Here is a 27,652-nt window from a genome sequence, read left to right on the forward strand (position 1 = left end):
TGGAGCTTTCAGAATGACTTCAGCTTCAAATCCTCTGAGAAAGATATCTGGGTTTGCTATTCTCATGCAGAAATTGTCCCACAGGACCAAATTATTTGATTTGGATTTGTTATAAGAATACAAAGAAGAAACCTCCTGCCAGGATCAGAGTGCTGCAAAATATTTGCATTCCTAAGACATTGTGGATTGCCTAGGTGGAGCTTCTAGCAAGTATTAAGCCACTTCTGAACTCTAACTCTGATGCTGCCTTTGGGAAGACTCATTCCGTTCTTAACTCTATTAGAAATTTGGGTGGCTGACAGGCACAGCATGGGAACACTTGCCCACCATGTGGCCATGGGCACTGGCGAGAGCTCAAATATGCATTATTGCCTGCAGGTTTTGGTTCTCCAGATCTACTGTGCTTGTCCACAGCTTCACAACTCAGCAGGACAGTGAGTTCTGAGGACTGTGTGATTCAGGCAAAGGGAAAGGGAAGAGCAGACCTTTACAGTGGCATGTAAATATGTAGAAGGCACGGTGCTAAGCCGCACCTGAAAGTCACATCCACAAACTGAATGCACTGCTAGAAGCACCCGAGCAGGTAAGCAGCCTTGTTACCTGTGTTAATGCAATCTTATGATTAGTAAAGTTTAATAATTTTATGTGTTATGTATTTACGCATTCTATATATATTTGCATATAGCAATGAATTCTGGTTAGGTTTCTTAAGTAAGATACTTTTAAAATAAGGGGTATAATTTTGAAACATATTGTGTAATAAATAAAATGTTGTGATTGAAGGAATTTAATATCAGAAACTATCAATTTATTTTGCTGTTTTGCTTGGTTTCAAGTTGTATCCCTTCAAATTGCCACCAAAGGGCATTCAGGAGACCTGGCTACATCTGGGGGCTATAAGCACCCCTCAGTGTGGCACATTCCATGTCACACAGCATGGGAACAACATAACAACTTACAGCCTGACCCTCCCAGCTATCCTGCAGCTTCATTTGGCCCTGCTCAGTAGTTTTTGTTTTCCTTTTGTTTTATTTGGCTAAGAAAGGCATCCTAAAACTACTTTAAAATTGTACTACTTTACATTGCAGTGCAATTAGATAATATTAAATTAAAATGGCTTTACGACATGATAGATAAAGATGCTAATTTTTTATGTTTATATGTTGGGCTAGGACACAACACTACTTCACGCTGTAGATTATGACAAAATTTCTTATTGTATTAGAGGAAAATTTATAGGAATATCCCATCAGTGAAAAAAAACCCTTTAGAATGCTGTAAATGTGCTTGCACAGGGGGGGTTACCTGCTTAGCATTATTGATTTTTCCAATCAATATAGCAAGTATATTACAGAAGGCTGTGTGCAGTCAAGGCTTTAGCACGGTTTAGATCTGTTTACACTGGCTTAGCTGTCAGCAGGGCTGCAGACAGATGTTTCCTTCCCAACACAGCTGGAACTGATAAAGATCCAGCACCTGGTTGCTTGTCACCATCCTGCAGCAGGTTACTGCACCCACACCTGTTGTGTAGCTGCTCCTTGGCTCATCCCCTTGGATACCTCACTGGAGGTTGCCTGCCAGCCTTGCTGGCGCCAGGGAGCTGTTGGGGGTCAGTCTGGCAGAACTGTGGTGGTGAGTGGCCTTTTGCAAATGGTCAGTGATAAAGGGCTGGGGAGAAATAATGACTCTGAATGGAGCAAATGTTTGCAAACTTAATTTGTGCTCACAGTGTAAATGTGTAGTCATAAAGCAAACGGATAAAAATAGTTCTAAGTTGATGTGAGAGAAACCACACACAAAAATTGAACTTGTTTGGTTAATAGCGCATGAAATAAGTCCATATAGCTTCTGTATGTAGGAAAGAGGTCCTGAAGGGGATTTTACGTGACTTGCCTGCTGAAAGCTCTGCAGTGGTTAGGGCACAGCACTTAGATCTGCATTTTACACATGATCAGTTTGAGATGGGAAGTCAAATTCCCCATATTCTGAGGCTTTCTTCCATATTTTATCTTTATTTCCCATCTTGTTTCTCATATATGTGTCCAGAACTTCTCTATTAGCCCCTTTCTCTATGAAAGTGTATGATGTGCTCTGCTGCCTGACCAACAGGAGCTACAGACACTGTATATTATTTCCTCATTAGTAATTTACCAAATTTACTCCCCTTTTTAAAATTCACCCAGAATTTGTATGACCACCAGAATGCTTTCAGACGTTAAGTTCTTCTGAAACATATTTTTGACACTAGATGGATTTTTCTACTATTTCAGGGAACTGGCATATTTTCAATGCAATCCAAATTATTGCCAATCATAAATAAATTTATTAGGAATGCAACTGAGTTCAGCACATGTCTTTGTCTTCCTTCCATCAAGGTCATGCCAAGGTGAATTTGCATCTGGAATTTTTTTTTCCTTTTTCCCATCACTTTTAGTGTGTTTTGGAAGGAATTCAGGTCAGGTACAGCCTAGGACGCTCAAAATGTGAAAAAATAATGCACTTAATAAAAGCAGAAAGTATAGTCATACATACACTGCCAATGATTCTCATCTGTGGATGTTCAAGTAGAAGATCTTTTGTATGCAGGAAGTCCTAAAGTAAGTGAAAATCTTTCATTCTGTGGAATTGTATAGTATGGACCTTATGAATACTTTTTTCTTTTTCCTTTTTAATTTATATATAATCCTGTCTAGGATTAAATATAATTCTGACAATTAACTACAATTAGATTTGTTTGGGAAATGATGCCTAACTGCTAGGGCAGAGACATTTAACAAGGACACATGTTCTGGCTCCTGAAATGTTCTCCCGGTGTCTACTAATTTCTATATGAATCCAAATAAATCAACCCCACTGTGCTTTTTCTGCTAAATGGCTTTGGAGATTTCCCTTGAATATTGTAAATGGTATGGAAACTCCTGAGATCAATATTTTGCATATTGCCCATACCTTCCATCATTAAACTTTATTTATAAATTTCTGGGAACTGTATCTATTACATTGTCAAAAGATACTTCTCTGGGACTGTAAGCCTCAGGAAACAGGGCTTAGGTAACATGTTGTTTGCCTACCCATCTTGTCAGACCCTCTCTAATAACTTTAGAATCTGTAAGTTCATTTCAGTTACATTTGGCTCAGAAACAGAAAACTTCAAGCTATGAAGTTCCTCCAAGTTTTAAGAAACATAACAGCTCAGTAAAGGAAAGACTACTTCCTTCAAATTACTGCTGTGACTGAAAGGCTGCTGCCTGAGCTCAAAGGTTATTTATTATGTTGGGTTTGCTGGCAGCCAGCACAAGCTCAGCTCAAAAGCAGCCCCTTGGTTCTCACCCAGCTGGTAGCTGGGAGGCAGAAGGAAGGAGCTGTGGGCACTGGGGGGAGGGAAGATTGATGATGGGCAGTGAACCTGAGGTGTGGACATGGGGAAAGCATAAGGAATGGGGCACAGATCCAATTCTGCCAGGGCTTTCCATTTCTTAAGAGCAGAATTGATCTCTACTTGGGAGTGACTAGGGTCAAAAGCAACACATCAAAATTAAGCAGACTGAAGTGAGCTTAGCACCAAAATGGGTTTTTTAGTGTAACCAGCACAACAGCCACCATTTCAACAAATTTTCTTTATCTTACTTTATCTTCTTTCTCTTAAGCATCCAGTTTATTACATACAAAGGTTGGGATTTCACTACTGAGAACAGCTTGGTAATCTGATGCCAGTCTACTGTTATTGTTTCTGTTGCCATTGATAGCACAAATATTTCTATTGCAAGCATGCTTACTTCTACAATAAGCATGATAAAATTACAGCTCCCAGTGTTTTGTCTTATGCCAGAGAATCCATTGCAAGTGATGGACTCCATGGGTGATATGAAGAAAACTTTGTTTGCACTAGCAGCTATAATTTTGCAATAATAAAGTACTACTAAGGAAAGGACTAATAAAGGAATGGTTAGTACTCAGAGTGCCCACAGTTACTAATTAGATTTGAGACAGCCCTGCTAAGGATGTCTAAAGATGATTGTTCCTACTTTATAGCCAGAAGAACTGAAACACATGTGATGCATTTTTTCCACTTTCCTAACAAAGTGGTTTGAAATAGACTCTGAATTAAATATGTCTCTGTTAACTTACTATTGAAGCTCTATTTAAAGAATGTACTAAATGCACTTCCTAAAATTTGAGTCTCCTTACTCTGAGATGACAAACAAAAAAAACCCCCTTTCCATGTTTTTTTTTTTGCTTTCCAACACTCCTGAAAAGCTCGTGCATGTGTAGAATCCAAATTCCTGCAGTTCCTCAGAAGTCTCAGGGTTACTGGAGGAGATTGTTTTACCACAGGTTTACCCATCAATAGAAAAACTTCAGTCAGGGGCAAATTTTGGTTTGGATGTCATGGTACAAGACTGGGTCTGTGCAGAATCAAACACAACAGTTTCAGATTAAGGAAGATAAGAGACGAAAGCTCAAGTTCATGTGACACCCCATGACACTAAGGAGAGGTCAAACTTTAGAATGATATTATAGGCTGTTGGTAAGGATTCTGCTGGAGAGTACAGCTGTGCCCAAGGTGGCAGGGTAATTTTGGCTTTACTGGCCTCAATTTGTTTGCTTTTCATGACAGCTGGACATACAGAAGGTGCAGGAACTTCCACAGCTGCACTGCCTGCTATCTGTCTGTCATTTGGTGCAGCTCTTGCAGAAGCCACATATGAGCTATAGGTTGCCTATGCCTGCATTAAAGGTTGGAAGAAGCAGCACTTTTTTTTGATTACTGGTTTGTTAATCCCTTTGAGATCCATACTGCCTTCTTGCTGGCACCAGCAGATGGGAAAGAGAAAATGAACTGTAACTTCTTCCACTAAGTCCCTAATAATAAGAATTTGGTTGTTTCCACCTACAGCATTGAAGAAGAGAGCTGTGGCAAAGCAATTAGTCCAGTAAGATGCATCCCATTTCCTTCTCATTCTTTCCTCAGAGCTTTTTGTGGGTGGTAGGTTGACCCTGGCCAGCCACTAAACACCCACCCAGCTTCTCCCTTACTCCCCCTGAGGTGGGATGGGGGAGACAACTGAAAGGGCAAAAGCAAGAAAAAGGCACAGGTCAAGAGAAAGACAGTTTCATAAGGCAATGAAAGAAAATAGTATGAAGAAAAAGAAGTAAGTGATGGAAAGGAACACACCACCTCCCACGAGCAGACTGATGCCCAGCCAGTCTGCAAGCAATGGCAACTTTGCAAAACCTCCCCCCCAGTTCCATAACTGGGCGTGATGTTACACAGCGTGCAGGACCTCTTTGGTCAGCTCATGTCAGCCTACGTGCTGTGGGGGCAGAGTGAGAAACAGAGAAGGCCTTGATGCTGTGAGAGCTCTGCTCAGCAGTAGCTTAAACACGGGTGTGTTATCAACACTGCTTTGGCCACAAATCTAAAACACAAAACCACACAGCCTGCTGTGAGGAAACTTAACCCCCTCCCAACCAGATACAATAGGCTACCAGAGGCTACAGGAAAGCAAGGGCACTTCATTCTTCAAGGAAATATTAATGTGGAAGTTAAACCTACTTCAGCTTAGGTGCATTGCTTTAACATTTTTGATTGCTCTAATTTTACTGAGTGACTGTGTAAAATTGGAGTGAAGGTACGACAGAAGCAAGTGATAAGAAGTTAGCAACAAGGGCATTCATGTTCTGTAGTAAGGGTGATTGTGAATGCATCATCCCCATGCTTCAAGTCTCGTTTCTGCATCTTCTGTGAGGCCACAGTCACCTTCTCCTTGATACTTCATCCAGCCAAAAGCACTGTAGGGGTTTGACAATAAAATTTTTGAGGTCTGGTAGCAAGGGCTTAAAAAATATTTTTTTCTTCAGCAGTCAGAGCTTAAGTCTTTTCTATATATGGCATTAACAATAGGAATTTGACTCAGGAAATTTTTTTTCTGATTTGTATTGGCAATATTGTAGCCTGAAGTATAAAAAGATTTTGGCCAGTTCTTTTTTTAGGCTGTTGAAATTTGATTGAATGCAAATTTTTTACTGGTTGATGGACAGAGCTAGTAAAACTAAGTGATAGTTTTAGTAATACTTTTATATAAAAGTTCTCCAAAAGATGGGAAAATATTCTACCTTGCATTACAGGTAGAAAACCTGCTCCCCAAAGAAATACAACCATGCAGGACAATGGAACTTCTGGTTTCTACTCTCATTAGACCATCTGGCTTTCTTTTAAAATTCAGAGTTGCTCAACTTCTTCAGCATTGTGAGCCAGCAGCCAATGCTGTCATTTCCTATTTGGCTGTAAATACAGTTCTGGAATCTAGATAATTTAGGATTTTGCCACTGAGGCACAGATGGAGTTAGGAAATAATAAAATTAGGGTGGAAATAAGAAAACCAGAACTTCAGCAGCATATTGAGGCTCTCAGCATAGGAGTTCTTAGGTTTTTCTAAATCTAATTCCACCATAGTTACACAAAATCATTCACAGGCAGGAGGGATTTAGCTCTTGGATCACTTGTTTCTTTTGTTAGCATAGCTCCTCATATTCTAGCAAACTGTGTTCCAGTAAATTCCTGTGCTGGAAGTTTCCTCTGGACCATAGTACACAATAGTTGTAAATGACACAATATTAATCAAATATGCCTTTTGTCTCAATTTAATTTTTTCCATTTATCACCTCCCCTCCCCCAAATAATTTATCCTCCCAGTTTCAAAATCCAAATGTGTTTAGCCTCTCCCCACAGGATCATAAGAATGGCTGTAGTAGACAAGACCAGAGGCCCAATGAGCACATGATTTAAAAAGTATCTGAAAAGGGCAAGGAGGTAGCAAGAATCCCTTCTGTATGCCTTCCCATCTTCCAGTAATTTGAGTACTGCAGACTTGTTAAGACAGTGCCAGTATTTTGTATTTAAAAGCTGTCAATGTATTTGTATTTTGCCATTTCGGTTTTCTGGGTTTTGGTTGTTCAATCCTGAAAATTACTGTAATCCTTATTACATGGACTTTGAGATGGGGTAACTAGAACTGAAAGCAACATGTAAGTAGTGCACTGCACTATAAATGTGTTTTACATTATGTTTTCTTATCCTTTTCCTAAAGAAGTTCATTTTTCTCGTGGTATTAGTCACTTCTGAGCACTTCTGAACTTTCTCAGATAACTACTCACAGTGACTGCAAGGCTTTTTCTGGTTGACAGTATCTTTTAGAATTTGTCGTGTCTGTATGTTTTTATCTCCTTGTGCATTATGCTGCTTTGTGCTTTGGAATACGGCTTTTCAACCATCACTGCTCACACTGTTGTGGAAGCCTCTCACAGTACCTTTCAATCAGCTTTAGGTCTGAATTACTAAATATGTTCTTCAAACATTGTCACATCATCGTTGGTGCTTTTTCCCAGTTCATTTATGAACTGTGAACAGCTCAGTGTTAGGTATGAATCCTCATGGGATAATCTTTTTGTCATGAAAACTCACAGTTTACTTTTGTCTTTTGTCTTTTAACTGGTTAGTCCGTCAACTGAGGGTCCTTCTTATGCCATACAGAATAAGATACATGGGAAAATAGGTCTGGAAAGAAAAACAAGAACTCTAATTCTCATCATGTTAATACCACCTTACCTACAAAATTTCTGACAGAGGTTTAGCTGATATTTTCTTTAAAAATTCTAATTATTTTAATTTTAGTCTAATGATTACACAGTATCTTCAGATGATTATGTAATTGTCTTTATCACTCAAAGGTTTTCAAATATATACAACTGGTGTTTATTATTCCTTGCCCCACGTCTCCTACCATGAGATGATTTATTGATGCCCTTATGAACATTTGCTGTTGAAAACATTTGTAATAGGGCATCAGAATCTGATTGGCTAGGAGCAATACTAAAGAATAATATACATTCTCTTTAGATAAATGATGTACATTGTATAGACCGGTCATCAAATATTTTTCTATAGCTGGAGCTTGCATTTAGGATGGATTCTGCCAAAACTTATTATATCTAAGGAAAAAGTTGAAAACCTAAGAGTAGAACTCAATGTGGTTTAGGTTATCCTCTTAGCACAATTCCATTTCTTCTGTGGGAATGAATTTAACAGCAGAAAGCTATCAGAGCAGTTTAGCTGTATTCTCCTTTATATGCTTCAAGAATGAGCAAAGAAACATCTTTCCTTTTTCATTACATGGTCTTTTCCAGTGGATTCTAACGCAAAGTTTAGAATTACTTAACTTCCAAAAACTTTAATGACTGGCAAGGAAATACAGTGGATGGAATATGATAGTGCTAGAATGAGAATGCCAACAATGCAGGAAGACTGAAACCAAGAATACCAATGAAGACAAGGGAACTCAGTTACACTGACTGTGCAGCTCCAAAGGATGAAATTTTAGGCTGCTATATTTGGAATTAGAGTTTATGCTTTCTCCATAATTATGGGCAACTTCTACATTTTTGGAATTCAAGGCTTTCTCTAAATCTCTGCTTTGGAGGTATTGGTTTGCCTTCTAAACCAGCTGTCATACTGATTCTCAAATGTGAACACAAAGGCATTAATTAGTAGTATCCTCTGGCTTTTTTTTTTTTTCAGTCAAACTGAAGCCAGCCCACAATATTGCATGCTGCTCCCCAAATGAAATAAGCTTGTGCATCTTGTTTCATAATTCACAAGCACTAAGTGGATATCCTAAGAAAGACATACATGTGGTTACACTGCTTGAACAATAAGGTTGAGGTACAGAGGCATAATGAAGAACTCTAACACAGTGAGCAACGCAGAATTATTTCATTTTAATTAGTTCACTTTAACCACTTTATTTCATATAAAAAACTATTTTACTTTGCTGTCTCCCACTGTTTTTTACTTGCTAAATTCTGAATTACCTTGATTTTGTCAAGTAACTGTTCATACTTGCTAGTCTGTAAAGAGAAGGTAGGGAATAGCTTTTGCAAGGGTTCTCTTAACATGGAGTAAAGCAGTACAGACTATTCTGGGACCAGGTTCTTGGATTATGCTCAAGAAAAGCAGCACAAGGTTTCTCATTTAGTACTATTTGGATTATAGTACTATAAAAATGAATTAGAAAACCCCCAACAAAACAGAGCTAGCCAAAGAATTATATCATGAGTGCATTCCCTTCTTTCACTCCTAGCATGCTTTCCAGATTTACTGTAAAATGTGATAGAGCCCCTTAGTTATATACTTTGTTTTTTTAAACCAATATAATAAGGTCAATACTTTTACTATAGGGGTTTAGAAGGTAATTGACATAAAAGATTCCAAAATTCAGAGTTTTACTGGGAATCATAACATATGAACTTGAATTGATATAAATAATTTGGGGACTTTCTAATCTATCCCTATGAGAAATCTTCTGGTATTCTGTCCCACTTTCATTAGGCTCTTCACACTGACACTAATATGTTTAAAAATCCCAAGTATATCTTTACACATTCTGGAATAGGTCTGTTAGTTTTTCTCTGCTTATGAAGAGACGATAGTACATATGAGACCTCTATTCATGCTAAGGTTTCTCTGCTTGTATCCCTTGGAATTCTGAGAGCCATCCTTCCACTCTGAAGTGATGAAACATTAGCTTTAAATGTGACAGACAGAAGTCAACACTGAGTGCATGTACTTATTAATATCCAACTCAAGTTCTACTGGAAAAAATGCTATCTTGATCCCTAAGAATCAAAAATTTTCCATTAGATTAACAAGTATAAAGAAAGCAAATTAAGAAAAAGTGCTGCTACTTCCAAATGTGGCCAAGAAAAATGAAAAAATCCCACCACTTCTCTTTTGGTCTCACTAACAAATGAAGAGAGAATTCTAAGAGATTGCCAAGGAATGAAACATGCTGGAAAGAAAATAGGAGTGTATTTTAAGTGCAAGGCAATCTACAAAGAAGAACAAAGTTCTGCATGTATCACTTTCTTGACATTGAAGTGTTAAAAACCAAATTTTTCCGTTTTACATTTGAAATTCATGACTCATCTGTGTTGGAGAATTGTTTAGAGATCTGCTGAGGATACTCAACTCCTCAACTTTCAGTTTTGCTTGATATATCTTTCACCTCTAGTGAAACTTAACCACAGTGACTTGAGATTTGGACGACATGGTGATTCTAATGAGTGACAATGTGGCATCTTCATTTAGGCTGGCAGGCTGAAAAAAGTCCTGCTTGCAATCTGCAATCCCATAATTTTCTGTTTTCTTTGCTAGGGCTACTCAAACTTTCTGCATCAGCACAATTAACAAATGATATGGCACTGCATATTAAAAATGTTACGGTCATTTCTCTTCTGACCAGAAATGAGTACTAAAATTGTAAAACACTTTAAAAGAAAATGTGAATACTATTAAATATGTGTTACTGGTATCACAACTGTTCCACTAACTTGGAAAAGCAATGAAAACATCACAGTATTTTTCTGTCTCTTTCTCTCAAACAATTTGCTGTCACTGCTCTGTAAATGGCTGCTGGCTGCTGCTTCTCTGGGAACCACCTGGAGAGGAGATGCCAGGCAGCTGTTTTCCAGCAGGTCTGACAGCCTGTGCCCACACAAACAGTTTTTTCCACCTTTATGAACTTGGAACAGAATCCTGCTGTATACTCCAATCTCAAGAAGAAACAAATGTGCCCATTTCCATCTTTCAACCATAATAAAACTTCTGCACAAATGAGATGGCAGCCTCATTCTTACCAGCCTCTAAGCTGGCCTGTGCTTGCAGCTGTTTAATTGGTTCTGCACTTTTAGTGGCTTTTGTGTGGCCAACATACGGATTCAGAAAGTAGAAGTGGGACTGAGTCACAAGAGAAAGAATCAGGGCACAGATCACGTTCTGTGTTTTTCACTACCTGATTTGTACTGGTCCAGCCTTCACTGGCAGGGCTCACGAGGGGAATGAGCAGAGCATGGCTTGATTAGTCCAGCAAAATCAAGGCTGTGTGGGGATGAGACTGCTGTCTATAAATACTTTTGGCAGGGGTACACACAGGAGAGCGGGAAAGGCTACTTCAGGACAGTATTTGCACAGGAAGAAAAGATGGAGCTGGTACTGGTCACAAGGAAACGTAGGTTTGAGATTTTTAAAAGGCTTCCAGCTGTCAGAGAGGTTTCTCTCGGACAGCCTCCCAGCAGCAGCAGTGAGGGCCAAAATATTTACTGGCAAAGCACAATTAATTTATGGAAGAAAGGATGAAATGGCTGCTTGTAACACTGGGGAGCTGTGTCCAGTATAGGGTGGAGGGGAAATTATACTGCCTTGGCTTACTAGTGCCAGGTTACCATAATGAGGGTGCTCTTAGCCCTCTTTCACCAGCACTCTGGACTTAAGACAAATTATAATAAAAGACAGTCTTGTCAGTCCATTGTAAAATGGAAAGAGTAAAAACAAATGCCTTAGTGGTGAAAATGGGAAATAATGGCTATTTTTCTTGGTCAAAGAGGGCAATGGGAACTGCTTGAAGAGTTTATTATTACCAACAGCAAAGTAGTCCATATTCCTATTCATGTTAAAACTGCCAGAATAAATCTGGGTAAAATAACCTTCTACAGATAAGGTTTCTTTTTTATGTCTGTGTCCATTTCTTCTCAGTGTTGGTTTTGATTACTAGGTGACCAAAGATGTGAACACTTTGCAAAATTTAAATAGTTAGCTCTAATTTTAGTAAATGTCTTTCATGTTGACACTGAAAGATCGATGGTGTTCTTTCTCCTGTTCAAGAAAATTGCCAGCTCATGAGCAGGCCTTGCTCAGAAAGATCCACATCTGCAACTGCAAAGCAAAGCACTTGCAGTTCTCTGGAAAATATTACTTTGGTAAAGGAGTGATGAAGTTTTCTGAGAATTTCAGTTGCTAGCTACCTGTCCCAAGGGAAATTCTGAATCATCTATTGCCTTCTGGAAGAAATAATCACCTCAAAATGGTTACACTCCCGCCTTTCCTTGAGAAACAAACTTCTGGCTATGACCTCATGACTTAGCTACGCACTAGTAATCATATATAGCACCGTACCTTATCGTGCAGTTGACACCTCCCTGTGCTTTGTCAGCAATGACAGCTTCTCATCAGCTCCTCTACCCCTCCCATCCAGCATGTGGAAAAAACTTTCCATTGTGGTAATGCTGGCAGAGCAGGTGATGAACTGAGATAGTTTCTGTGTATGGAGAGATGCCATTTTTACTCTTCCCTCCTCTAATTTAATTGTGCTTCATTCACTTGCTGCTGGCAGGAGTAATCTAAGGTTGAGCTCACAAGGTGGGGACTGTCCTTTGCTTCTGGAGTGGGATGTAACCTGCAGGCTGTACAAGGTCAGGTCCCTACAACTCCCTGAAAGGGAGCTGTGGGTGCGGGTCAGCCTCTTCTCCCAGGCAACAGGCGAGAGGATGAGAGGAGATCATCTCAAGCTGCACCACGGGAAGTTTATGTTGGATATTAGGAAGAATTTCTGTACAGACGGGGTCATTAGACATTGGAACCGCCTGGAGAGGTGGTGGAGTCACAGTTTCTGGACATATTTAGGGAAAGAACAGACAAGGCACTTAGTGCCACGGTGGTGGTGTTTGGTCACAGACTGGGTTTGACCCGAGGCCTTTCCCAACCTGACTGATTCTGTGTGACATTTCACACACCTCTGCCTGGCACTTCCATAACGCAAGTAAGCTTGCCGAGCAACGCTTCTCACAAAAAGAATCTTCGAGAGACCGAGACATAACATTAAAAGGCCTGAACGTTTCTGCGATCTCAAAGTACTCTGATGAAACCTGAACCCCGAAGCAGCGCCGCGTTTGTCTGAAAACCTCTCTGCTCGGGGCTGAAGGGGCACAGCCTTGCTACGGCATCGGATCCTATAGACGCAGCAATACACCTAGTTTGTATGCGAGCGCAAACACAGCATGTGCCCCGTATTTCTGCAAGTAATCGGGTTATTCAGCAGCACCCGACTGCACGAACCCCACACCACCCGCGCTGCCAACTTGGACCCGCAGCGCCACAGCCCCGGGGCCGGCCTGGCCCCGCCCCGCCCGCCGCACGGCGGGGCAGCCCTGGCCAATCACAGGGCAGCGTCCCGCAGGGAGGCGGGGCCGGGCCGTGAATGGCAGCTGGCGAGATAAACAAGTCGCTGCACTGTTCGCCGCCCCGCAGCATGGGGTGCGTGTCCCCCGTCTGTTCCTCTGGTCCTTCCTCCCTCGCTCCGTGCCAGCCAGAGGCGCCGCGTCCGGCCGCGCTCGCCGCTCCCGCCTGTGCGCGCAATGTGAAGAGTCAGCAAGTTCCCAGCGGCCGCTGAAACGCTCCGGTGTCTCCGGAGAGGGCAGTGCGCCGACGCCGCCCGGCCGGGGCTACCCGGGGCATGCCGGGAATTGTAGTTCTGCCGCTACGGCGTCCCGCCTGCGGCGGCGGGGCCGGCTCCCGCAGCCGCACTACGACTCCCGGCACCGCGCGCGCCGCGCCGCGAGGAGCCCAGTTGAAGCGGGTGGCGGCGGCGGAGCGCGCCCCCTCCCCCCCGCCGAAAAGCCCCAAACCAAAACAAAAACAAACCGCCCCCCCGCCCCGTCCCCCTCGCCCACCGCCCCCGCCGAGCCCCGGACATGGCGGCGCCGGGAGGGGGCTCCGCCAGCTGCGGGTGCTGATCCGGCCGCCGCGTCCCCCTGCCCGCCCGTCCCTCCCCGCCCATGGGCGAGACATGGACTACGAGTTCAAGTCGAAGCTGGCGGCCGAGCGCGAGCGGGTGGAGGACCTGTTCGAGTACGAGGGATGCAAGGTGGGCAGAGGCACCTACGGGCACGTCTACAAGGCCCGCCGCAAGGACGGGTAAGGGCCGCGCCGAAAACCCCCCTCCAACCACCCCCGCACCAGCGCCCTCCCCTCCCTCCTTCCCTCCCTCCCTGCTCGGAAAGTTTGTGGCAGCGCGGGGGCCGGAGCGCGGAGCCCGCCCGGGTGTCCCCCGCCCCGCGCCGGGAGCGGGCCCCGGTGCCCCGGCCCCGCGCCTCGGTGCCCGGCTGCTCGGAGCGACGGAACCAGATAGGGTGGAAAAAACCTCTGAGATCATCGAGTCCACCCTATGACCGAGCATCGCCGTGTTCAACTAGACCGTGGCACTAAGTGCCACATCCAGTCTTTCCTTAAACACCTCCAGGGACGGGGACTCCACCACGTCCCTGAGCAGTCCTTTCCAATGTCCAGTCGTCCTTTATGTAAACAGTCCTACCTAGTGTTCAACCCAAAGCTCGTCCCGCTCTGCCCCGCTTCCCCCCGCCATCCCAGGTGCTGCGGTGCCAGCGGGCTGTGCCCTGAGGTCGCCTTTGCTTTGCACGCCGTGTCCCAGGTCGTCGCTCTCGCCTTTTGTGTGACCGCGTTCGTGATTTGACGTTCTGTTCCCATTACTTGCAGGGGATGGAGAAGGGAGGAGCACCTGGCTCCCGACGGCCCCTCCCCGGCTGCTCCCTCCCGAGCGGCCCGGGAAGCTGCCGGGTGTGTGTTGGTCGCCGGTGTGTCCCCAGCCCAGGCACCCCGCAGGTTTGCCCTGTTGGCCTGTCCGGGACACTCCTTGTAGGCAGAGCTGGTGGCTGCTGTCCAGTACCCATGCACAGGTGTGCCTCCATCAGTTTCCCCTGAGAGAGCAGGGTACAAGTCCCTGTCCCCAAACACTTGGCTGGTGGATTGATCCAGAGAGGTGATTAGGCATTAAGCCCATGTGTGTTGGCTTAGCAAGATTTCTTCTGTGTTGGCTAAGCTGGTACCATGGGATAGGTGTTCCATGGATGCCATTTTCATGGTATCGTAGTTAAGAGAGCAGTGGGAAGCTAGGTTGGCAATTCGGGATTGTTTGGCTGGCATGCAGTTGTTGAAGGGGAGCAGTCCTGAGGCCTGAGCAAGGCTCTTGTGCAGGTGTGGGTTCCAAATAGATTTCTTTGCTGTCAGAAGAGCCATTGAGCACTTTTTCACTGTGGTGTGTGCCTGGTGCACGAGCACAGGCTGTGTTTGCAGAGTGTTCTAAACATTCTGTAAGGCTGGATAAAATATACCTGTGAATTGGAGGTGATTCCTTTCTATCAGAATGCTAAAGGGAATAGCCTTTAATTATGTCCAACTGAAACTTTGAATAAAAAGAGACTGAATGTGGAAAAATGACAACTCTTAAATAAAATTTCAGAAGTGGTTAATGAAATACTGCTGCTTTAGATTAGTAGAGAAGTCTAGGGATTTTTCTGTAGGCATAAATGGTATTTATGTGTGTCTTGGAAGTTTAAATTCTGAATTAGGAGGTTATAGTATGAAAGTGATTAATAACTGAAAGGTAGACACTAATTCCAGTGAAGGATTAAATACCAGGAAATGAGCTCTGATTCTGACTAGCTTGCTCTGCAGCCTTAGGAATACTAGAGCATAGCTAACTTGAAATATCAAAGCTTTTCCAGGTATTACAGCTGCCACTGAGCTCTTCCAGTATTTTTGGGTTAAGTGATCATGGTTGCTTCTTTTTCCTAAGTATTAATTTATATGTGTCTGTGTATATATATATATATGCATGTAAAACATACATGGGATAGGAAGAAAATGGTAATAAGGAAAGGAAGCAGTAATAAAACTACCAAAAAGGCTAGTTCAATGTTTGTTGCTGTTCTTTAATATAGTAAGCCTAAAATTGCTGCTTGTAAGAACAGCATAAATAAAGGCAGAGCTTTGGGTTACTGTTTTACAAAAGAAAGAAATAAATTGGATGCAAGTTGAAACCAGACATTTTTCATTTCCATCATCTGCAAAGGAAAGCTATCACAGGAATTACATTGCTGCTACAAAGCACTATAAAGAACATGTCTGCAAAATCCCTACAATAATATGACAAATTCAAATGGGTAGTAAAGCAAAAGTAAATATGATAAAAAGATAGCTAATGTGTCAGAGCTGGGAATAATCAAAGGGAGACCTTGAGCAGTAAGACAACTAACTGGTAAAAGGAAGTGCAAAGTTTCAGTGCTGTCAGATAGATTGACATGTAATATAACATGGCACAAATTCAACTGTACTATATACTCAGAGGCTTTACTTCATGAAGCTTGGAAAGTGGCCTTTTTTTTCTCTTTTTTCTTGGTCTTCATTTTATGGCATTGGTGAGTTCAGTTATAGTTCCTTTTGTGTAACTTTAGATCATTGGGTGAAAGAAAGATGTGAACAGTTTAGGAAAAAATTAGAAAACAACTAAAACCATTAATATGAGATGACTTCCTTATGTAAACACGTAGCCAAAGTATATCTGCAAGTTGGAGGATATTTAGCATTAGTTATGACATTTAAGGGGTCCCTAGTGACAGAAATTAGCAAAAGAAATCTAGCAGTGGTGCATATTTGTTGTGTGCTGATCACTGGGGGCTTTTGAGCCTTGTGTAAGGGAATTCTTCTTTAGCTGATTGCAGAGACTGTCTCAGTATTTCCAATTTGCAAGGCATTCCTATGTAAAAGAGAAAGATTCTGGCTTCTTGCTTCATGTAGTTAATTTACAGTCTCAGGAGGCTGAGGGCAATAAGAACCTTGTAGCTCTGCAGAAATTCCACCGAGAACTTGTCACTTCATGTTTCAAAAAGTTGGCATATGAATTTTATGAAATAGTAAAATGTGTTTATATGGAGCTTGGCAAGCTGTTCGATAAAATGCTTGCAGAAAAAGTGGTTGTGTTGCTTAGATCTCTGTGAATGGCTTGTGCATAAAAGCAGTTTTTTGACAAAGTAACAGCTTAGTTTGGCTTTTTCAGCCTAGAGTAGAATATTGTTTGGGCATGTTTCTAGTGAGCTGACTAGTTTCTATGAAAGTTAAAATATTTTTTCTTTTTTAAATAGTCAGATTTGAACAATGTTGGTGTTACATTTGAATGCACTGCATCATTGGTTTTTGGAGATTTTGAGCAGCTGCAGCTTCTGTTTAGTTCAGTAGTGTTTGTGTGGTCTGATGAGGTCTGGAAGAACTAGTTGTGTTATATATTTAGCTAAATTAGGCACCTGGGTTTACAGAACTTTCATTAATACCTTTGTAGTCCTGAAGGTGTAGAAAATAGATATTTATATAAAGTCCTTCATTTCACGTCCATTCCTTTATTTCATGTACACTAAAAAACCGGACTTTGGGGGAAATCATGATATAAGCCTCATGACTGCAATTCAGTCATCAATATTAGGTTTTTAGCTCTTTATGTAGCTGGAAAATCTGTTACTGTTTGTTTGTATTGCTTCAAAGCATCATGTTGACTTTTGCTGAGTGTTTTTTTGGACACATTCACATCTGTCTAGTAAAGCAAAGAATGCAACTTTTCCAGTCATGGTTAGGAAAATGTAGTTTTGTTTCATGCCTTACCTCTCCTCATTACGTTCCTTGCTGCCTCTTTGATCGCATTTTAACATTTACAATGTTGTGCTTAGTTGTTTCAGTTCTTGTATCTCCTCCTCATATGAGAGGCAAGTTTTAGGATGAGTGAGGAAATTCTGTTTGTTGTGTATGCCTGAGTTATTTTTTATTTTTTTGACAGAATCAGTCCTTGAATCCAGGCCACCACAGTATTTCTTCACCAGGATGTCAGTCCACTTGTAGGTGGAAGTTTGCATGAGTCAGCAAGCTGAAAAGACACCACTGCTGGTTAGTCAGGAGCGCAGGGAATAGTGGGATACTTGAGTCAAGTAGAAAATAGGCCACTCTGTTCTTCATTCTGTAGCAGCAACAGCAGATGCAACACTTGCAAAAGCTGTATCTTCATGTAAATACAGTCTTTCTATTTATTGCTGCTTCTGCTTACCTGTAAACAAACAATCGAGGGGCTGCTTTTTCTCAGTCTAGGGCTGTTTTATTTTTCATTTGACTCACTATATGCATTTGGGAAACAAAGGTTCTTATAAATATTACCTATATAGCTACTTGGAAAGAGAAAATAAGTTTGTAATTTTAATTTAATCTGTATGTTCTAGAACACCTTTCAAAAAGCAAGTGTGTGCTTTTTAATCTTGTTGCTGAAGGAATGCCAGAAATACGAAGTGATCAGCTTTCAAATCGATGGCAGTGGAAGGGCCAGGATTTGTACTCTGGGCAGCTCCCAGGCTCACTGCCAGCTCAGTAGCTGGAGCTGCTGGGTGGACCCTCCTGCCATGTTATTCTTCGGGGAATATAAAAGGTTTGGCTCTGCCCCATACTTACAATGTATCAGCTAAACCAAGGCTGTATATGCTACTCTAGTAGTATACTTTTGTAGCTTGTCAGATTGCTTTATTGTTGCTGCACCTGTAACTTTTCAAAAGAGAGTTGGTATAAACCAGGTTTCACCTTAGTTGCCAAATGGAATTCCCTTTTGAAAACTGGACAACAGTGATGCAAGTCCAGAAACATCACTGTGGAACACAGGCATAGGAAGGGGAAGACAAATGAAATATTCTTTCCCTCTTCTTACCCCTATTTTTCAGTACTGTAAGTTTGTAAATGAAGAGGAGTGTGTTTTCCTCCTTGGACTGACCCTGGTGTGCAGAACTGGTGTGCTAAGGTTCTTAACTCACAGCTTCCAAGTCCACAGAAGAGTTGAGTGCCCCCTTCCTGGCAGGGTTCAAGGCCAGGCTGGATGGTGCTCTGAGCAACCTGGACTCATGAAAGGTTTCCCTGCACACAGCAGGAGAGTGGAACTAGATGATATTTAAAATTCCTTCCAACCCAAACCATTCTATAGTTCTATGAAAGGTAGAACATAAGGAGACAAAGAAGGATCAAGTGTAGAGCCAAGGCAAGTATATAATCTTAACACAGGAATGCTGCTTGTGGTTGTGACCATGTCAATTTTCCTTTGTTTTAGTTTTTTTATTTGATAAATATTTTTTGTTTGAAGCAGAAGTAGAAAAATACTGATTAAGAGAGAAAAAAATAATCTGCTATGAGGCATGGCTCCATCGGAAAAACAGAATTTCTGTTGGACCAGCTTAGTGTATTTGGCATTGTTGCTAATACTATATTTTCAGAGGTTGCATCTGGTCAAGGTGGTGGCTCAGGTCACTGTGGTAGTAGAAAACTGAAAGTTTAGAAGAAGTAAAGGTAATCTGCTTGATCTCTTAAATCGGTATTTGTGTAGCAATTAATTTGTGTATTGTTCTCCCCATATTCTTATTTTGTAAAACTTAAATTATTTAAGTTACATAGCAGGGGTTTGTCAGAAGAGGAAACTTGCACTCAAGTTAGCTAAATGTTGGAAATGATCAGCGTTGGTGGCAAAATGTCAGGGGAATGAGTACCTGTGTACTGCAGTTGCATTTACTCTTAAAAGGGAGGCAGCTCACTGATGTGGCAAGGATTATACTCTCTTGAATGTGAAACTGGAATATTATTTACCAATGCAAGTTGATACTTGAAAGACATTTGAAAATCTATAATAATTTATATATTTACGTTTTCTTATTTCCTCTTTTTGACATTGCCTTGAATGTAAGTAATTTGAGTGTTGTGCTGTAGTTGCTTTTACTAATATAAACCTGTGACAGGCTAAATTACAGAACTATTGACTGAAGTCAGAATGCAGTTAGATCTTAAACAATTACTTCTCTCTGCAGGAAAATCTCTTATCAGTATGTGAAAACCTGTGGTTTGCTTTGGACTTTCATTTCTTTTTCTTTTCCTGATAAAACTTCTTATCCTGAGGAAGGTAGAATGGTTAAAGGTGTTTATGCCTTGCTAAAATCTCTCAAAAGCAAAGAAAACCTAAATACTAGATTTACCTGCAAATCCTGAAAATACCTTTTAACCACTGAATGCTCTCAGTATGTGTGAGAAGGAGCAGCAGAACTAAACCAAACCTGTCTAACTAGTTGACTGCTATGCATTCTAATAGAAAAGTCCCCATCTAGGAAGAGATAATTAGTACTTCATATCTGTGCCTTAATGAGAGCTGCTGTTGCAACTATACCATGATTTGCTTCCTGCCCGAAAGGATAGTGCAAGTGGTGATGAGTAATTTTTAGTGCTTCACACAGAATCTTGCATATGGTTTCTCCCATGGCTATTTTGTCATTTCTTCTGTTACTCTCCCTGAAACTAGGTACTGAAATGAGCTGTGAAGTGCATCATCACCTTTTGGTGGTGTGGTGGTGGTAGCAGCTTGAGGAAGAAAGGAGGTCAGTAAGATGTAGAAGGGGTTGTGTCTGAGAGAAACAGATAAGTTTTTCCCAAGCTTATAAAGAAAGAATTGTACATAAATTAAATTAGCCCATAAGATGTGAAAGGAGAACTTTCAAAGTTTAGTGTGTGTGGTTTTTTTTTTTTTTTTTTTTTTTTGATAAAGAAAAAAATTGGGCAAGAAGGTTCCTGTTTCTGAGTGAGGGGGTTAAGAGTTTTCCAGTAGAGCTGCAGGAAAAGGAAGTGAGAGGTTCAATGGGAATAAGAGTTTCTTTTCAGCCCCCCATCCGGTAAGAGGGTGCAAAGCAAGACAGATCATGGACTAGGTCAGAAACTAAATGCTTCTTGTGAACTGCTTGACTTAGCAATTTAATATGTTGTATTTCTGGGTAATCCAATCTAGCATTATTATAAGTATATTGTAAGTAGATGTATAGAGGTGTTTTTCATAAATTTATTTTCAACATGAGTATTTTTACATCATGTATGATTTGAAAAGAAACCAAAAAATCTGCAAAACCCCTGAAGCCCCAGAAACTGCTGTGGTTCATAATGCTGCAGATGTGTTTGTACAAGTAACCGAAGTTTCTGTGGAATGTCCTAACCAAATTGCACTAGAGATTTACCAGTAACATTAAATTTTCACCTATGTTTTGAAAATACCTTCTGAAATGATGCTTGCTCTTCTGTGGCCCTAATCAAGCTCATGGCTTGCATAGACTTGGTCAGAAGATGCTGTTGTCCCCTGTTTGTAGCAGCTGAGTTCTGTGTTCAGAAGTGACTCTGTTTGTGTGTGCTTGCTGCTGCTTTATGTTGGGTCCAGGAGGAGCTGCTCTCTACGTGTGTGATCAGGGAGGGATTGTTAGCAGCAGTGATAGGCAGCTCTTACATTCTGCTTCCAAAGATATGTCGTTCTTTGAGCTCCTTTGCTGGCATTTGAGAACTGACATACACCACAGTTTTATTCTATTTATTTTTTTTTACTGCAAAAAAGTGTTAGAACTTAAAAAAGATTTATTTGTTTCAATAACAGCGCATTTGCTTGAAGGAATGTTGAAACTGGTCCAGGACAACTGCATTTAGAATAAATTGGCTAACTTAGTATGCGACTTCAGGAAATGAGGAACAGTTTCTACTTGTGTAGCAAACACAAGAAGTTTATTGTTTTGACTTGACTTGAGTTTCATGTTTTCTAAATAATATAGGTTTATAAAAGACCTCCCAGATCTGGGAGCTTGATTTACATGGTTTGCTTGACTATAAGTTAGATGACTGACAGATAACAATGCTAGTTGTGATGATATTAGAAATAATTGTATCACTTGTGAAGTTCACTATCTCAACAGATTCAAGAAGAAAAAAGTGCAGAAATATTTTAAACCAAAATTTGTTGTTGACAAAGTCCAGTGAAAGTCTTTAACTCAACTGAAAATTAACTTCTATATCTGAATTTTTTGTTAACATTTTTCAGACTTTTCTGTGGAAGTACAATCCTTTCATTTATCGGTGGGAGTTAGTTTGAGAGTGTTTATGAAATACTAGTGTGTCTAATAAGACTGGAGGGAAGCAGTGTTGTGGAGATACTGTCAACTAACATTTACAAAATTGGTGTCTCTAAGTGTGGGTTGTGGGTTTTGGTTCATGTGTTGTGGTTAGGGTTTTTTATCCTTTATTATTTAATTATTTCATTTTACCTTATTGGAAAGTACAACTGACTTTTCTGGTTGTGACAAAGATTGAAAAAGCTGAGATTACTAGAAGAGTGGATCCCTGAAGAGCATTATTCATGTTCATGTTTGCTGCTGTCTTTTCTGGGCTTAACAATCTTTAAAACAATATTTTCAAATGAGGCCACTGTATAACTGCTTGTTTCTCCTCAGTTGTCATCTGTTTTCTACAAAATTCATGATCCTGAAATATTCTACAGTTGTTTATTTTGTAGATGAAACCACACTGAAGCTAGGCTTTCCATTAAGCAGAGCAATGGCCATAGCTTGTTGTGTGTGCTGGCAATGTCAGGTTGCTCAGTTAAGTATCAAGGTTCTGGGCTAAATAAAAGCACAGATATAACATGGGGACAGTCTGAGGCAGTGAGGCTTTAAGCACGTTCCTATAAAGTGGGCCTCGTGTGCGGTATGATTATTTTTTTGTTCACTGTGTGCTGACTTAAGTAGAAAATGCTATTGATTTCTTTTTGCAACATGTTCCTATAAAGTGGGCCTCATGTGCAGTATGATTATTTTTTTTGTTCACTGTGTGCTGACTTAAGTAGAAAATGCTATTGATTTCTTTTTGCAGTCAAGTGAAAATAAGAGTTATAGGCAATAGTTAGAGGCAGAAGCTGAATCTGCTGGAATGGAAACTGCATCTGGAATTATGCTTCACTGTTTTGAAGCAATGTATCTGCTTTCCTCATGCATTAGCTTTGAAGGAAGCATAAATCCTTTTTGTGTGGCCAGAAGGTTTTCTGCCTCTTTTGTCCCTCCTTTGTTTTGCCGTCTTTATTAGAGCACTTGGAAGCATTCACACAGGTTGTGCTGGGATTCAGCTCTGCCTCCGCTTGTCCTTGACTTTCCCACCTCACTGGTGATGTTGTGGGGCATCAGAGCCTGGAGAGATACAAGGGCCACCCGTGTGTGACATTTCTAGCAGAGTGTTTGTCACTGAAGTTGGTTATTTTGAGAGAGATACTTCTTATAAGTAATGAATTCTGCAAATTCAGAGGTGTTTAGAGAAAATTGTCACCTGTGTTGATAATGAATTACCATGGATTCATGCTAAGATTTAACACCTTGCACATTCAAAAATGCTGTGTTTGTTGCTTGCATTAATTAGCGTCAGCACAGCTGAGAGTGGGTGTCAGCTCATGACTTTGAATGTGTCTATTCCTAAAACGGAGTTTCTGTATCAGTTGTTGCCTTGTTCTCAAGGGTGTTGTAGACTTCAAAGTTAGCTTATGTTCATATCTTTTGATTAAAACCAGTCATTGTACTGGATAACCAGTTGTTCCTTTGCCCAGTTCTGTCATGCTTCAAATGAGAAGCAGAGGTAGACAAATTGCCAAATTTAACTTGACCTTCAGAACAACCAAAAGACTTGTTATGAGTCGAATACCATTTATTCTACTTCTAGTGTCACTTCAGTGATGGGGAAAAACCAGCATAAAACTTCATCAAGTGATGTTCTTAAACCTCAGATTGTGACAGAAGCCTATTCTGATTATGGGACATGAAGCTCTAAAATTCAAAGGAAGCAGAATGCCCCACCCTTTCCCCAGGAACAGATATGATAGCTGACTAAAGACCTTGTTTGTTTTTGAGGCATAGCAAGGTTGTCTTAGTGGCTGGAATTGAGACTTCTGTCTTTGAGAAATCCTCGTGTCCTGACACTGAAGTGAGGCAAAAAAGTAGAGATGCTCCATTAAAAAATAATAAATCAAAAATTATAATTTTTTTTACATTTCAGACTGAATTAAATTAGACCTTGGGGTGACATTATGAAGTTTCATTCTAGTTCTTCTACTTTATTGTGAGGGAGTTGCTTCAACTTTGCAACTTTTCAGCTGTAATAAATGTGCTCTGTCTCACTCTGTTCTACTCTGCCTATATGAAATTTGGGTCTTGCTTCTTATTCATGATCTGGGTGCAGCCTTAGTACCTGAAGGCTAATTTACCACCTAAGAATTACACCCTCATTGTGTTAGCAAGATTTCATGTAAGTCTGCCTTTGAGAATTGATCATTTCACTGTACATGGTTTTGATGGTTTCACTGTAGAGTTAGGAAGTCTGAAGGAAAAGAACAGAAAATTTATGATAGATCTCTGATAAATCTGGGCTTTCATGTGCTTTAGGGGAAGCATTTGATTATATCATGAGTCAGAAAAGGAAAACTGAGTAACTGCAGTTTTTAGGCCATTGCCCTCCCCTCTTTTACATTGAATCAATAATTCTGCTTATTCTGCTATAGGCAAACATAATGCATCATAGGGATTTAGAAAAAAAATCTGCACATGGTACTTGAAACATGTTCTTGCTAAAAACAATCCCAAAGTACAGGCTTCCTACTATTGGTGATTTGATAGTAATTTCCCACCTATCAAAGTTGCAGTATTTAGCCAGATTTAGCACTACATAGAGCTGTGATGCACATTAAGCTGGATGGTGTAGGGACTTTAGGGCTTAAAAAATTCCAAAACCAGACAGCTCATTTCTTCACATTTATAGTTAGCCACAAGAATTCTTCTTAATGATTTTATTAAGCAAATGGCAGATTTTTTTTTTTTTTGTCATTGTCTTAGCACCCTATTTTTATGATCTTGTTACGTAATTTGCTGGCAAATAAAAATTTTTCCTCTTCATTTCAATGTTATTTTTCTCCTTGCTGGTGCTGTTCCTTGTTTTAAGATAGCAAGTCCTCATATGTGGTATGCTTTTAGGCAGAGAGATATTTCATAAATCTATTCATTATCTGTATGTCTGTAAAGAAATAAAATCAGGTGCAGCTCTCTCTTCTACCTAAATATAGCAAATGCTGGAAGGAGCTACCTGGAGCAGCAGAATCATTTTACAGCTTTCAGAGTTTAATGCGAACACTTTAGTTTTTACCCTTACAAACAGGCTGTCAAGTCTGCTTACCCCAATCTGCTATGAATGTACTTGTATGAAATTCACAGTTCTCCGTCACTCCAGATACTTAGGAATCAGTCTAATTTTAGCAATGGCAGCAACCCTGTAGCTGGTTGAGGTCTCTGAATTTTCATCAATAAATTTGGAGTGAGGGTGATAATGACTGAAGTTGTGCTCTCTTTCCTTGCATATACAAAGTTTTATTATTATAGTGTAAAGGATAAATTTTAATTTATTAGGTTACTAAGGTTTCCAGTGGTCTGGTATTACATAGATCTTAGACTGTCTGTGATGTGAAATACTTTCTAACTGTTAACAACAATTTCGAATTATCTGTGCTACAAAGATTTGCTTTTACATTTCTGAATTAGAAATTACTGGAGTAAAAAGAAGAGCATATGGTTAAGTTATGTGTAATGGTGTGAGTGGATTACTTTAGTCTCCTCACATTGATACTAAGAGACCTCTACTCCCCACTCCCAGTCTAATGAAATCATAGCTGGGAAAAGGCATCTTTATTTTATGACAGAAAACCTTATCAGTGCTCAGATTAACTTTTGTCCTTTTAATCAGCTGTCTCCTCATGCAGGAAGAATGCATCATTTATGTTTGGTGAAGTTTGTGGGGGATTTATAGGTATTCAGCATCTTTTGCTAGGCTCTGTGGAAGCAGGCAATGTCAAGGGCATTGTGTTTAATGACAAGTAGCTTAGCATCACTTTAAGAACTTGTCTTGTTCTTTAGCATGCACATTTCCCCCTGAGTTCATAAACTGGTTTACAGAGGAGTAAACAAGGGGAAGGATAGCCATATCACTAGTGGGATTTAGAGATACATTTGAGGTTGTTCTGCAGATTATAAAGCAAAATCTGTTTCAATTTCTCAGGAGGTGCTATGATAACACAGAATGTCTATTAATAATATGATGCAGTTGGTACTTTTAATATGAACTCTTTTAGTCTGACTGGAACATGGCAGATCTTCCAGAAGGCAAAACTGCATGTAATGGTTCTTCTGCCTATTTTTCATAGTGTATGTGGTGAGTTGGGTATCTTTTCAAAAAGCCTAATTGTAGTAATCAGTTGCTCTGTATTTGAATGTCTCTGCCAATTTATAGTAGACTTAAGCTTAGAATGCTAATTTCAACAACAAAAAAAATCTATTGTCTTGAAAGGTTTTTTTAACTAACCAATCAAGAGAAAACCTAATTATTTAAAACATTCACAGATTGCATTATGATTCCTGAGTTAGCCTTCTTCTGGCGTGCATTTATGCCTGACATTGCCAAGTCAATGACATTAGCAATTTTTGAAAAATAGGGTAGTAAACTATACAGCGTTCAGGAATTTGGTATTGCTGCATTTTGAGAGGAGTAACATCTAAAATGACACACAAATTTCTGCCTTTGGATGTGTTCTTAGGTTGTTCTAAAGCGTTTAATGGGTAGCAGAAGATAGAGAAAAGTGCTGCTGCCTTGTGTTTTTCTGTGTATATTCTGAGCTATCTGGTGTCATCTGATGTTTGGAGTGAGAGGAGTTCAGTAGGCATCATCAGGCAGTGACACCAATGGAGCTGAGAAGCACTTAAGCCCCTTTTTGAAAATGGAGATTGTAAGGACTTGAGACAAAGAAAACGAAACCAAAAATCAGGATTGCAGTGTTTACTGTAGCATGCTGTCTCCATTCCAAAAAGATTTTTCCTTTTGTTTACCTTGATCAGCCTTGGACATTCTATTTTCACTTTAGTTCTTTTTAATATAGTGTAGTTGAGATTGTCCTGCTTGATGTAAGTTTTTTGCATTGTTCCCACTCCTCAAGTTTACTTGTAGATCTTTCAGATAAGATAGAAGCTCGGCTTTTAAAGATTGAATGGCTACTGCCTGGTGGGGAGGTTGGTTTAGCACCCTACTGTTGTCTACTAGAATTGGTTTTGTAACCCAGTGGGCAACAAGCCAATAACTACACACTTGAGAGAGACATTGGTTTGGTTTTTTTGGGGTTTTTTTTCAGAGTTCTGCAAGTCTGGGTGCCCAGTGGAATCCACAAATCAAGCACAAGAACTATCAACACCTTTTGCTATTTATACATGTCAGCAAACAAAGGAATTAGTGTTCACTGGCTACATGTTACATAACTCTTGTATTAATTAGTGTTCTATCTTCTATTAGTTAATTATTCTCTTGCTTCTTATGCTAATCAGTCCCATGGTGTTTCTCTTCTCTTGAGCCGATGGGTTTTGGGTCAATGATCTGTGGTTGGGATCTCCCTCTGCAGAATTACCTTTTGCCCAGTCACAGCTGGTTCAGCACAGTTGCTGGGTAAGGTTCATTTGTTTCTTCCCGATCTTGGGGGTTCTGCCCCATGTCCTTGTGGCCCATAAATTCTGCATTCTTTGTGTCTGCTGTCAGTGGTACGTCCTTCTGCCCAACTTTGTTAACATCCCTCTGGGTGTGAGATCACTGAAACCTGCCAGGCCCTAAAGCTTAGCAAGACAATTCTACCAACCAGTAATTTGTCTTTCTAACACCCGCACATCACTTAGAGCTTGTGGGCTGCTGTTTGTTTCACAGACTACATCTCCCATTTTGTTGATAAAGCTTGAAAGTATGCAAAAATCATACATTAAAGAGCATCCTTTCTTAAGAAAATGTTGCATATTCCATATTTTGCAACACTGCTACTGAGAGGGAAGCCCAGGTTCAGGATGACACACATGTCTGCTCTTTCTGTATGAGAAGTCCTTTCCTGTGACTGACACACGTGATGTTCTGTTTGCAACACCAAGAAAGTTCCCATCAAACCTCTGGGGATGCATCAGCAGAGAGGCCAGCTATGCAGTCCACAGATATTACTGAAACTCTTCACAGCAGAAGAATGAGTACACACCTGCTGGTTTCATCCGT

At 40.6% G+C, this 27,652-nt stretch overlaps 1 protein-coding gene across 1 annotated transcript in view; it reads left to right on the forward strand.

Moving 5' to 3' along the window:
• The first annotated feature begins 10,110 nt into the window (after positions 1–10,110).
• Positions 10,111–27,652, forward strand: part of CDK19 (cyclin dependent kinase 19) — a 124,764-nt gene continuing 107,222 nt past the window's right edge. The window contains exon 1 of the mRNA XM_039726599.1: positions 10,111–13,807. Coding sequence (XP_039582533.1) covers positions 13,347–13,807 — 461 coding nt within the window. The 5' untranslated portion in view covers positions 10,111–13,346. The remainder of the gene's footprint in view (positions 13,808–27,652) is intronic.

This window comes from Passer montanus, unplaced genomic scaffold (assembly GCF_014805655.1).
Source record: "Passer montanus isolate IOZ18808 unplaced genomic scaffold, ASM1480565v1 scaffold11, whole genome shotgun sequence".
Taxonomy (NCBI): domain Eukaryota; kingdom Metazoa; phylum Chordata; class Aves; order Passeriformes; family Passeridae; genus Passer; species Passer montanus.